We start from the raw sequence: 11,268 nt of genomic DNA, 5'->3' as shown, positions 1-11,268 counted from the left end.
GCACGAGGGTCTCACAGCGAGGACCCTGGTGGGCCTGACGGATGCTTCCTTTCTCCCTGCAGCGAAGCGTTGGTCCTCGCCGTGGGGTCAGTGCTGGCTTGTCCTGCAGCACAGAGCTCTGCACTTCCCTTCCCACGGGGTGGCTTGTTTTCAGCCATCCTTCGGCTTTCATTGTGCTCTGAAACAGAGGGGCTGGCAGCTGGACAGCTTGGGCTGGTGTTTCTGAGCGGGCTCCAAGCAGCTGTTTGTGCTCGCAGACGGCGCTGGCGCTCGCTGCCTTCCCTGCTGGGCTCAGCTGTGTGTGGGCAGGCTGCAGGCAGAGGCTGTGGGCAGCCCCCTGCCTGTTTGGGTCAGCCCTCCCCGGAGGTTTGAGAGCGGGTCTGGTGCTGGGCACCGGGTGAACAGGATAACGTCTCCCCAAAGGGATGAGGAGCTGGACCACCATGGCCACCCGCTGCTGGACAAACGGACGAGAGCAGTGGGATGGGAGCAGGCAAACAGGCAAAGGGGAGAGGGGCACAGCCATGAGCTGCATTGTGCTTGCTCAGCCAGCGTCACGGCGAGCGTGAGGGTCACAAGGCACCTCTCGGGGAGCTCCTCCGATGCCGGGGCAGCCCACGGCGCAGCCACCGCTCCCCCCTCCCGCCTTCGCCCCCGCGGCAGACCTTGCACGGGGCGAGGGCTCCTTTATCGCCCACTGTTTGCCTGTCTGGTGAAGCACGCTGCAGATGGGGCTGGTTAACCATCACCCATGGGTAAGAGGACAGGAGAAGATCTGATGGGACGGGATACCTGTGGCCCCTCATCTTTCATGAGGGAGGCTCGGACCCCAGCTGGCTCCCTGTACTTGCTGGCGGCTGTGGGCTGCTCCAGCGATGGCTCCGGTGTCATTTCACAGCTCAGAGTCATCCCTCCTGTGTTAAAGCCCTCTGAGACACTCCCCCCCCCCCGCCCCCCACCAAGTAAACAGGAGCCAGTTTATTGCTCACTGGAGTCGTTTCCCGGGGAGGTCAGGAGGGCTCTCCTTGGGCTTGTGACAGCTTGCTAAGCTCCGCTGAGCCAAGGTGTTACGAGAGCACCATGTGCTGGGAAGAACAGCATTTAGCCCTGGGGATGCCTGCAGCTTGCTCTAAACCTTGGGACAAAGTCCTGTTTGTCTTCCCTTGCTCTTCAGGGTGCTGTGCTCTGGGCTCCCCTGCCCGCTTGTTTATGGCACTGAAGCAGAAAATTGTGATGGCTGTAATTGCCAGTGGTTTGCTGATTGCGTGCCCGCCCGGTTTGCCGGGCCAGAGACAAAGGCCCTAAATCCCCTTGAAGGTTTGAAACCGTGTCATCCTGACGAGCAAGAAGGGAAAGGGATTTACTTAGCATTTGCTTAAAGAGTGCCTGGATGTAAAGTAAGACCCGTGCGCCTCAGGGCAGGAGCAACGCCAGCATCCCTGGGGACTGCCCTGTAACGCCAGCTCGCTGCCCCCGCACGCCTGCCTGGGCCGGGGAGGCAGCTGGGCACCCCCGCACCCCCTGCGGGCTTCGCGTGTGGGAGGCCAGCCCCCGCGCAGGCTGCCAGCTCTTCTTCTGGCACCCTTCCCTCTGCAGCTCCGGCAAATTGGCAGAAAGCTTCCCCCCGGGGGCCGAGGCACCACGGACCCAGGCTACGTGTGGCTGGCTGAGCCAGCCCAGCATCCCAGGGGACCGCTCCTGGCAGCGTCCCTGCCTCCAGCCGGATGCTGCCGGGAGGGTCCGCAGGCTTTTGAGAGTGGGGGGAACCCCACCCCGCGTGCGAGGCCGCAGCAGGAGCTCGGCAGCAGCTGCAGCAGAGCTGAGCAGAACGATGCAAGATGTCTGGAGACGGCCAGCTACCGGCAGGAGCGCGTGGGAGAGGAGCTGCCCGCCACGGGGTTCTGCCTGCGCGCGGGAGGGACCACACAGACGCTTCGCCGTCCGGCCCTTCGCAGCCTTGGCACGCCTGGAAAGAGCAGCACAGATTTTTCCATCCGCCCCCGGGGTTGGGTCCCCCCTCCAGGTCTGCTCCATCACCCCAAAAAACATGGGGAGGGGGAGGAAGCAGCCCCTGGCAGGGGGCTGGGGGAGCTGTGCTTGTGCTGCTGGGTGCTGGGGGTGGGTCAGGCATCGGTCTGGGGCCTGGGGGGGGGGTCACTGTGGCCGAGGGAGCTTTGCACAGGACCCTGGGGGAGGAGGGAATGAGGGAATGAGGATTTGGCCAGGGAGAGCCCCCGAGGGCAGCCCGGGCAAAAGGGCAGCAGGACTGAGGCTGGTGTCAGCACAGCACAGTGACAGACGCGGGGACACCCCGACGCGTCGCGCAGCCGCAGCCCTGCGCTGTGCAAGCCAGGGAGCACCAGCAGCTTGGCTACAGCCCCGCTAAGCCTGCGGGGAAGGACCCTGTGCACAGCCACATCGGAGCACATTCGCGCAGAAAGAGTATAACTTCAGACGCCGGGTGTTGTTTCAACCCCGGAGCCTCCTCAATAGCGAGCTGCCCTCCAGAGACCTCCCCTCCGGCCGCAGAATGGAAGTAGCAGCCTCAGCACTTTGGCAGGAGCAGCGAGCTTTCTGCCTCCCGGCCCCGCTGAATAGCAGCAGAATTCATTACAGCCCCGTTTCACTTCTCCCTCCAATTATCCCCCCGGACAATGGGCCGGGGCTGCGGCGGAAGGTCCCTTTCAGGAGGTGCCGGTGGCAGGACATGCTGCTGGGGCTCGGCCGAGAGCCCCTTTGCTGGAGGGCAGTGACCTGAGTCCAGCAAATGCCACTTTTCGGCCTGGGTGGGTGAGCGTGCACAGGGCAGCAGCGCCGGCCCGGCACCGGGGACGGGGGGATGCTCCCTGCGGGGCGGGAAGCACTTGTTAAGAAGAGCTAGCCCCAATCCGCAAAACACCTGCAATATGGGCGTATTTTGGTCAAAAGTAAAATATCAACCGTCACTTTAATTAAGTACCGGAGTGTCATTTTATCTTTACAAACATAGTGGTGATTCGGCCCATCTGGCACTTCTCTCTTCTCTCCAAAGCGACTTTGGAGCCAGCAAAGACCGCAGGCGCTACTTGCATCGTGGCTCTGACTCAAGGGACTGGGCTCCTGCAGGTGACACCTTGCATCCAAGGTCTCAGATGTCTTCCTTGCTGTGCTGTGACCACCCAGATCACCACTCTCCAGCCAGCCATGTGTAGGCCATCAGCTGCTAAGGTGGAGAAACTGGCAGCAATTGGCGTTGGAGCCCATTGGGGCTCTCTGAGAACCTGGAGCTGGGCTTGGGCATCAGAAGATGGACATGACACCCAGGTAAGGGCTGGTCTTCACAGGTCCCTCCCTGGCTGCTTGGACAGTCACCTCCCTTCCAGAAATGCTCTGCCCCAATCACACTCACTCATTGCTGCACAGCTCCCCAGAGCCTTGCTTCTGCCCAGCGGAGCAGAACTCGCTGGAGAGAGATTTGAGGGCGGTTGATGCTTGGAGCAAACTTTGGTGGGGAGAAGGGGGGAAGGGGCAGGTGCCCAAAGCCTGTGGGCTTAATGGGGGGGATTTGCAGCTGTGCAGGCAGGGAGAGCCTGGAGGTTCGTGCAGCCACCCTGTCCCTTCCACCACTGGCTTTGCAAGACATAAGGGCTGTTTCGGAGGAGCTGGGACAGGGCAGTGACTTTGCACCGGCAGATCCAATCCTGGCACACTTGAGGCCGCGCACGTTGCCGAAGCAGGCTGTGCCCCAAGCTGGAGAGTCTGCAGAGAAACCCCGGGAGAGCTCGACAAGAGCTGAGGACATTTCCGATGGAGGCAGACAGGACACTCAGCCTACTTAGTTTATCAGGAAGAAGATCAAGGGGCGGCTTGATTACAGTCACAAGGACCTTGGTGCGTAAGTACCTTGGCAGAAATAACAAGCCAGGTACTTAAGAGCTCTTTAATCTAGCAGGGAAAAGCAAAACAAGGGCCAATTGCTCCACATTTCTAGCAGTCCGAGTGATTAACTCCAGAATGAGAAGCAGGAACCCAGGCTGCCTTCCCAGGGCTGCTGCAGGGCTGGCTGGGGTCTCCCACCCCAGCAACACCTGGAGCAGCGTATTTTACCTTAATGGAAGGTACAAGAAACTTTTGGAGATGGCAGAGGGGCTGTGGGGCTGGGGCAGTGTGGGGTGACCCATTAAATGCTTCGGCTGCAGAGGGCACACCTCTTCTCGGCAGGCGAGGTGGCCACCGCTGGTGCTTGGGACAAGGCAAGGTGCAGGTGGCATTGTCCGGGAGCAGGGGTAGCATGGTATGGGGCGGGTGGCTCTGGCCAGGGAATCTGCAAAAATGGCATTTATGTTGAGATTGCAGCCGAAAGCTCTTTGTGCAGCGGGATCTCCAGCTGCTGAGGTTCGAGCTTCTGAGCAGAGGGAAAATTGATCCCCTCTCTGCAAGCTCACAAACCCGACCAAAAGCTCCTGAGGCCACAGGGGAGCTGGATCACCTGGCAGCACGGGGGGGGGGGGGGAGGGGGGGGGGGCTGATCCCAATAATGTGCCTCTGGGATCTCCTGCTGGACACAGCTAACAGGTACCAGGCAGCTGCATCTTCATCATGCCAAAAGCGTGGTGAAGCTGAAATAGGAACAGAGCGCTTCTCTCACGAAGCCATTCATGTTTCTGTTTAAATCCTATTTTTCCCCTCGTTTTTACAGTTTGCTGGTTAAAAATCAACAGCCTGGCCAGGGCCCTGTTGCAAGGCATCGGGAAAAGCCCTGGCTTGGAGGGGGTGGCGCAGGGCCCCCCGTGCGGCCCTGACGCCCGGCGTGCCGCCAACGGGGCTAACAAAAGGCCAGCAGCGGGGCCAGCCCGTGCTGGGAGCGCCGTGGAGCCCATGCTGAATAGCTCTTCCCGCACAGAGGAAGGCATGAAGAGGCGTAATCAAATAAGGGTATCAGCATGGTGCTCCTTGAACGGCACTCCCAGCGTGAGCTGGCGGCAGGGCCGGGCGGAGGTGACAGGTATCTTTATCCCGCCACGCAGGAGAGCTCCAACATCCCGCTGGCAGGAATTTGTCTGCAAATTTTCCCCCATTGAATGGAGCGAGGGGGCCGGCAAGGCGCGGGCTGAGATGATCGCTTGATTAAGGCCGGGGCAGGCGAGGTGGAGAGACGGGGCAGCTCCCAGGGAGCCGTGCTCCCAGCCCTTAACCTCTCCTCGGGAGACCGCAAATTATATCTGTTAATGTATCAGCCCCCTGGTATCCTACAAATAAGTCGTCTGGCTAAGTGCATGTCAGGCGTTCGCAGGAGGAGTTGTTACCTTTTCATCACTTAATCATTTTCATCATCATCAATTAATTCATCTCGCAATAAACTTTAACCCAGTGAGTCCTGGGGAAGGCAGGTGAAGAGGCTTACCAGCCCGGCTGGACTGTAAACACAAGCAGGAGGCACCGGCTGCAAAAGGGGTTTGAAGAGCAGAGGGAAACAGTTTTCCCTGCTCCCCCGTGGAAATGGGAAACCCTCTGCCACGGGGACAGGAGTGTTCCCAGCTCCGCTTCCCATTCCGCTCCCCTGCCAGCTGGGATGTGCAGAGCCAGGGTCCCCCTACGCTGGGGACCAGGAGTGTCCAGAGGAAGGATGCTCCCCCGGTGTACCGGGGCCAGGGATGGGGGGGGCACTTCATGCACTCCCCCTGGGTGCCAGAAGTGATTTACACAGTGCACCCGAGAGCAGAGTCAATTAAGGTCACATTTCTGTGTTGCTAAACAACAGGCGGCTCTGGGTTCAGGCCTGCTGAAAAGAAAACAAAAGCCACCCCTTGAAACGGGGGCTTTGAGAGGGTTCAAAGGAGCACGAAACAAAAGGCGGGCTTTGTGGGCTGCCCTCGCCCGCGCCTTCCCGGGCCCTTCCGCCACCAGAGACACCGTTAATGTGGCAAGGGGGAGTTTTTAATTGTCCGGCACAAACAATGCTGGCATATTTAGGCCGGCCTCATTACAGAGCCATCCGAAATGCTTGAGAAGCATTCCCACCGCTTAGCATAAATAGCAGAAACACTCTTTCACCAGCAGAGCAGGTCCCATCTGCTCCCAGCCCGTCCTCACCTTGACTTGCAATGGCAAGCCTGCGGGGTCGGCCCCTTCGCCCCGCTGCTCCCAAACCCCAGCGCAGGGGGACCTGCCTCCCTGCCCTCAGCTCACCCCGCCGTAGGGTGCTGCCTGGTCCCCGTGGGAGCAGAGGGCAGGAGCTGTGGGGATTTGCAGCGAGGGGTGCTCAACCGAATTGGCTGGTGTGGCAGCTCCAGCTGGGGTTTGCTCTGCCTGCCTGGCTCCAGCGGCTTGGCCACGGGCGATGGGGGTCTCGGGGAGCATCACGCACAGCTCCTGACTGGACAAGGCGGTTCACACACAGCCCTCCTGGGTCCTGGCTGATGTCCCTCATGGAGATTGAGACAGAGAAAGTCTCAGGGACCTTCCCCAGCGGGGCTGAGCCTGAATCGGAAATAACACAGACATTTCCCAGAGAGACCCAAACCCAACTGGGGACCGGGGTCTGGGCTCTTGACGGCCACAGCTGTTTCAGGTTTACACCCCATTGCACTTACTGGAGCTCCCTACCAGCTTTCCAGCTGGTGCACGGGGGCCCTTGACCTCACCAGCCCCTTGCAGTGAGCCGTGCCGGCAGGTCATCCCCCAGCCCGGGCAGAGGAGCACGTGGCTGAGAGGGGGCTGCCCGGGCAGGGACGCAGTCCCCCCCCGGGGCTGGGAAATGGCATGGCTGCAGATGCCGCGGGGTCAGCTGCCACCGCCAAGCCCAGCCGTGCGCCTGGCATTTCCCGGGCAAGCGGTGCTGACAGGTTGTAGCCCGACAGCCAAGGCCAGGGCAGAGCTGTGCCAAGTGGGGCGGCGAGGCTGCCGGCACCGTGGGGCTGGAGAGCCGGCACCGAGGCACAGAGACAAGGCAGCCCCAATCCCACAGGCAGGGGGTCCCTGAGGGGGCTGAGCTCCCCTCCCTGCACCAGGGTGGCTGCGAGTAGTAAAGGCACTGTGACCATCCACCCTGCGTGTCCCACACGCACGGGGAGCACGGGGACCCCTTTGCAGCCCAAGCGGTTTCTGTGCTCCCCACCCTGCCTGGCTCCCCTGCTTTCCCCCAGGACTTGTAGGTCCCATCCCTGGAGCGAACCGCCCTGGCAGCTGCGGGCAGCCCGGTGCAGGGCAGCCGGGGCGGTGAGCCTGTTTTCACCGCGTGGGTCCTGGCATAGAGCCTTGTCAGCCCACAGGGATCAAAGCGAGCAGCGTTTCCCGACCGATACCTGATCCTGGAGCTGGAAGGGAGCCGGGAGGCTGCCGAGTGCCTCCTGCACCGCTCCCACCGCCACGCAGTGCCGAGCGTGCCGAGGGCCCCGCGCCGCCGGGCTGCGTTTTATGGCACCGTGGTTTCTGCCAGCTCCCTCCTCCCCTCTCTTGCCTCCCCTTTCTTGGAGGCAACCAGCTCCCCACGCCCCACAGTTTATTAAAAGTCCCGGGTACCTTGGAAGAGACAACACAATAGTGTACTTGTTACAGCTGCCTCGTATTAATGGACTGCCCCTTTTGATTTTAGAGTGGAACTTTTGGCAGAAAACCAGCATCCAAAAAGGCAAATGGCTGTAAAACTCAGCAAAAGGGGAGGGGGGGGCGGGGGGGGAAGCCCCCAGCTTTGATCAGAAAGGCTTGAAGATGAATCGCAGTGATGCCCAGGCAGATTTGCTAGAGGTGAAGTTCAGTTGCAAAGAGGGGAGCCAGGGCAGGCGCAGAGGGGGCTGGCCGGGGCTGCAGTGGGGCTGGGGTGGAAGGCAGCCACGGCAGCCAGAGGTTCAAAGGCCTCTGCAGCGAGGAGCAGAATTGGAGGATTATTCACTTTCTATATTTTCACTCCTGCAGCACACATGGGAATCTAATTGGCCAGGATGAGAAATACAGCCAGACAGCTTACAAGTGGGCTCAAGAAGACATAAAAATATTTGCAGCTGCAAGCCATTAAAGGCGAACCCAGCCTCGCTCTTACACTTTAATTACCCTGCTGTACGCTCTCCTCCACGTACCAGAGCTAACGTCAGTTCAAAAACCTTTCTGATCTTAAAAGGCCAAGCACAACGCCTGGCTGCACTGGGGCGGCAGTGCTCCGGCACAGCGAGGGCTGCACACCTCGCAGGGTGTCCAGGCAACAGCTCTCACCCCACCGCCCCAACACAGACCCCGACACTGCTCCTGCAAAGCTGACAGCAGCCCTGACTCCCCCCTGAAGCGGTTAGCTTGGCTTTTTATGGAGGGAGGGAGCCCAGTCTCTTGGGGTCAGGGGCTTCCCGTGCTCTGCAGGGTCTGGCCAAGCTCATCCCTGCACCTCCCTGCAGTGGTGGCGCGTGGCAAAGCCCTTTGTGGGGCGATGCCGGTGGGTGTGTCCTCCCGCAGCCTCCCCAGCCGTCATTACTGCTTCTGCATCGCAGCCGAGCCACTTATTCCCCAGGATCCAAAGCATTTGCCAGGGAGATTTCTCCCTTCTCAGCACCTGGACCCACCCCGATGGCTGGAGGCAAAGGGTGACAGAGGGACCCCATCTCCCCATCTCCACCACGGCAGCTCCACGTCCAGGTCACCCTTCCCAGTGCTACAGGCACTGCAGGCTACCCAGGGGACAATGCCGCCCACAGCCGCCATGCAGCCACCCCGGGGTGCTGGCGGCTCAGCGCTGCCCGCAGGGGGGCTCTGGATTCGGTGAGGGGTGGCGGGGCGGCAATCCCAGCCCAGCCCGGCCGGCCACCGCCGTGCTGCTCCCGGCTCCTTGGCTGCTCATTTCCTTTTCCGCTTCTGCAGTGACACCAAAGATGTTATTGCAGGTGCCGGCCCTGGCCCTGCTCACTCCCCCGCATGGTTCACCCGGCTTCTCCTGAAACCTGAGGAGAACTGAACTCATTCTATACCATTTTATTTCAATGCTCTGAGGGTTAACCTTGTGCCAGGCATTTTTAATCTAGCTATAAACACAGGAGAGCAGAGGGACTGCAACCTTGCTTAATGGGGCAATTTTTTATTGATTAGTTTGAAGCTTTAATGCAATCTCCTTCCAAATGCATGAGCTGGCCGGGAAGAGGGTGTTTGAGTCTGGACTCATTTTAATTGAGCTTGAAGTTGCTTGGTGGCACCAAAGGGACATTGCAGGGTGTAGGCAAGGACCCCAAAAGATGGGGAAAGACCCTCAGGTGGAAGACCTGAAATGAATATATGGTGTTTGCACTAGTTTGAGACGTTAAACCCAGGTGGGTGCACGGGACAAGAGGAAGACCTACCTGGAACTGCTGGTGCTGGGACTGTGCACCAGGGTGTAGGCAGGGAGCTCGCTGGTCCCGAGTCCCCACAGTGCTGGTCCTGGGGTGCTGAGAGCTGCCCTGCTTCTGGGCCAGATGCTTCAAGTCCTGCAAGGAAATGCAGGGACAGGCGGGCTCAGGAGCCCCGTGCTGCCCGAGGACATCTCTGCTGGAGCCAGCGTGCTGGGGGTGACGCGGTGTCACCGGCGCTGCCGGGGGGCCGATGGGCACGGCACAGCACAGCAGAGCAGAGCCTCGCAGGCAGGACGGCACAGGGGCAGCGACGCAGCACTGCCGGCAGCCCCGGCAGGCCTCCGCGCACAGATGGCTGTGAGCAGGACCCAACCTTTCTCCCTCCTGTCCCAAACCCTGCCAACCTGGCAGGAGCTGGCAGGGAGGGCAGAGAGGGTGCCGTGCCCCCGGAGCCCACCTGTGCCAGAGGACGGGGAGGAGGCGGCCACAGCCCCGGCCGACAGCCGGGGAGAGCAAAGCGAAGGCTAAATAAGGATGCTGGCCGCTCCTGGCTGCCGGCCCAGTGCTGCCCCCACAAATCACCCAGTGGCAGATGAAAATCAAACCCCGATGGGAAGACGATGCCTGGGGCCGGGCTGAGCGCCAAAGGAGCGATGTTAGCCCCTCCACGGGGTGCAGGCCAGCAGGAACCTTTCCGGGCACCGTGTCCCCAGCGGGAATTTGCTGTGAGCCGGGTCTCGCCCCTTGCAGGGGGCGGAGGTTCCCTGTGCCCCCCTCCCCCCCAGGAGAGGACCGGCCGGGGGACTCGTCTCAGGGTCGGGGAACCGGGCGGCTGTCGCCTGCCCGGGCCGGCATCGGGGCTGCTCCTGGCTCTGCCCCGCTCGGCTGCTCCCGGCCCCTGCCGAGCCCCGGGGGGCAGCACGGGGAGGGAGCGGGGGCTCCAGATTGGAACCACATGGAAGCACATTTGCAACTAATTAGGCCGGGAGCCAGCAGCTCTTGCTTGGCCGGGTGTGCAGCCAATCTTTGGGGATTGTCAGCTCCTCCCAGGTTTCCACAGCGGATGTTCCCTGGCCGGAGTGCAGCTGGGCTCCGCGCAGAGCTGCGGCCAAGGCAGCCCTGAAGGAGATGAGCACACGCGTGGGCAGGGACCCCCGCCTCAGCCAGGGAGGCTTTTTTGGGGTGAGGATGCCCCGGGGGGAGAGGAGGTGGTGCGCCCGAGGGGTTATTCAGCCGCTTCCCAGCCTGGCAGCCCTGGGGCGAGGGGGCAGCTGCAGCCGGCATGATGTCTCGCTGCCTGCCCCGGCTCACCAACGCCTCGAGCTGTACCCAAAATTCAGCAGCTGGGGAGCCCGGCTCAAGCACTGGTGTGAAGTCACTTCTCAGGGGTACCTGAGAAAAGGGCTGACCTGAGAAGCGGGGAAGAAAAGCTCCGCCTGGCAGCCCTCACGGGGGGTGAGAGGGTTAAACCAGCGGTACAGAAAGGCTTTGAATGTGCATGTCAAAGAATGACACTAACAACTCGTGTGACAACCTGCCAGGAAAACTTTTCAGATCATAATTCGCATAGCGTTTGTATCATGTTCCCTTCCTGTTTAAAAAGGCAATATGGAAACCGTGCAAGGGGTTATTTGCTGGTCAGGCCGGTTTGCTGGTTATACTCCCTGTCACACGCGTCCCTTTAGGAAGTGATGCCACCGTAACAGACATCATTTCTAAAAATACCACCATCCCATGCATTAGTCTCCAGTGCCGTTTGTTCTAATAATTCATTCCTAATTAAAGAATAATGGGTAATGATTAGCAGTGGCTGCATACTAAGGTCCTGGCAGAGCAAGAAATTGGGCTGCCTCCCCACAAACCACCCGACCATATTCCTCGGTGGCGTGTCCTACCGACGGCAGAGGACAGAGGGGGCACACTGCCTTCCTCTGCCCAGCCCAGCCATTTCAGCCCTCGCAAACCCATCAGCAGTATTTCA

General features: G+C 60.7%; 1 protein-coding gene across 1 annotated transcript; it reads left to right on the top strand.

Moving 5' to 3' along the window:
• The first annotated feature begins 602 nt into the window (after nucleotides 1-602).
• Nucleotides 603-10,531, top strand: LOC126039408 (uncharacterized). The gene is made up of 5 exons (XM_049802497.1): nucleotides 603-699; nucleotides 1,418-2,023; nucleotides 3,032-3,303; nucleotides 7,894-9,513; nucleotides 9,561-10,531. The coding sequence occupies exons 1-4, from the start codon at nucleotides 603-605 to the stop codon at nucleotides 7,921-7,923; spliced, it is 1,005 nt and encodes a 334-aa protein (XP_049658454.1). The 3' UTR covers nucleotides 7,924-9,513; nucleotides 9,561-10,531.
• The last annotated feature ends 737 nt before the right edge of the window (nucleotides 10,532-11,268 follow it).

This window comes from Accipiter gentilis, chromosome 6 (assembly GCF_929443795.1).
Source record: "Accipiter gentilis chromosome 6, bAccGen1.1, whole genome shotgun sequence".
NCBI lineage: Eukaryota > Metazoa > Chordata > Aves > Accipitriformes > Accipitridae > Astur > Astur gentilis.
The sequence above is the reverse complement of the archived record's forward strand: the minus strand, read 5'-3'. Positions and strand labels throughout refer to the sequence as shown.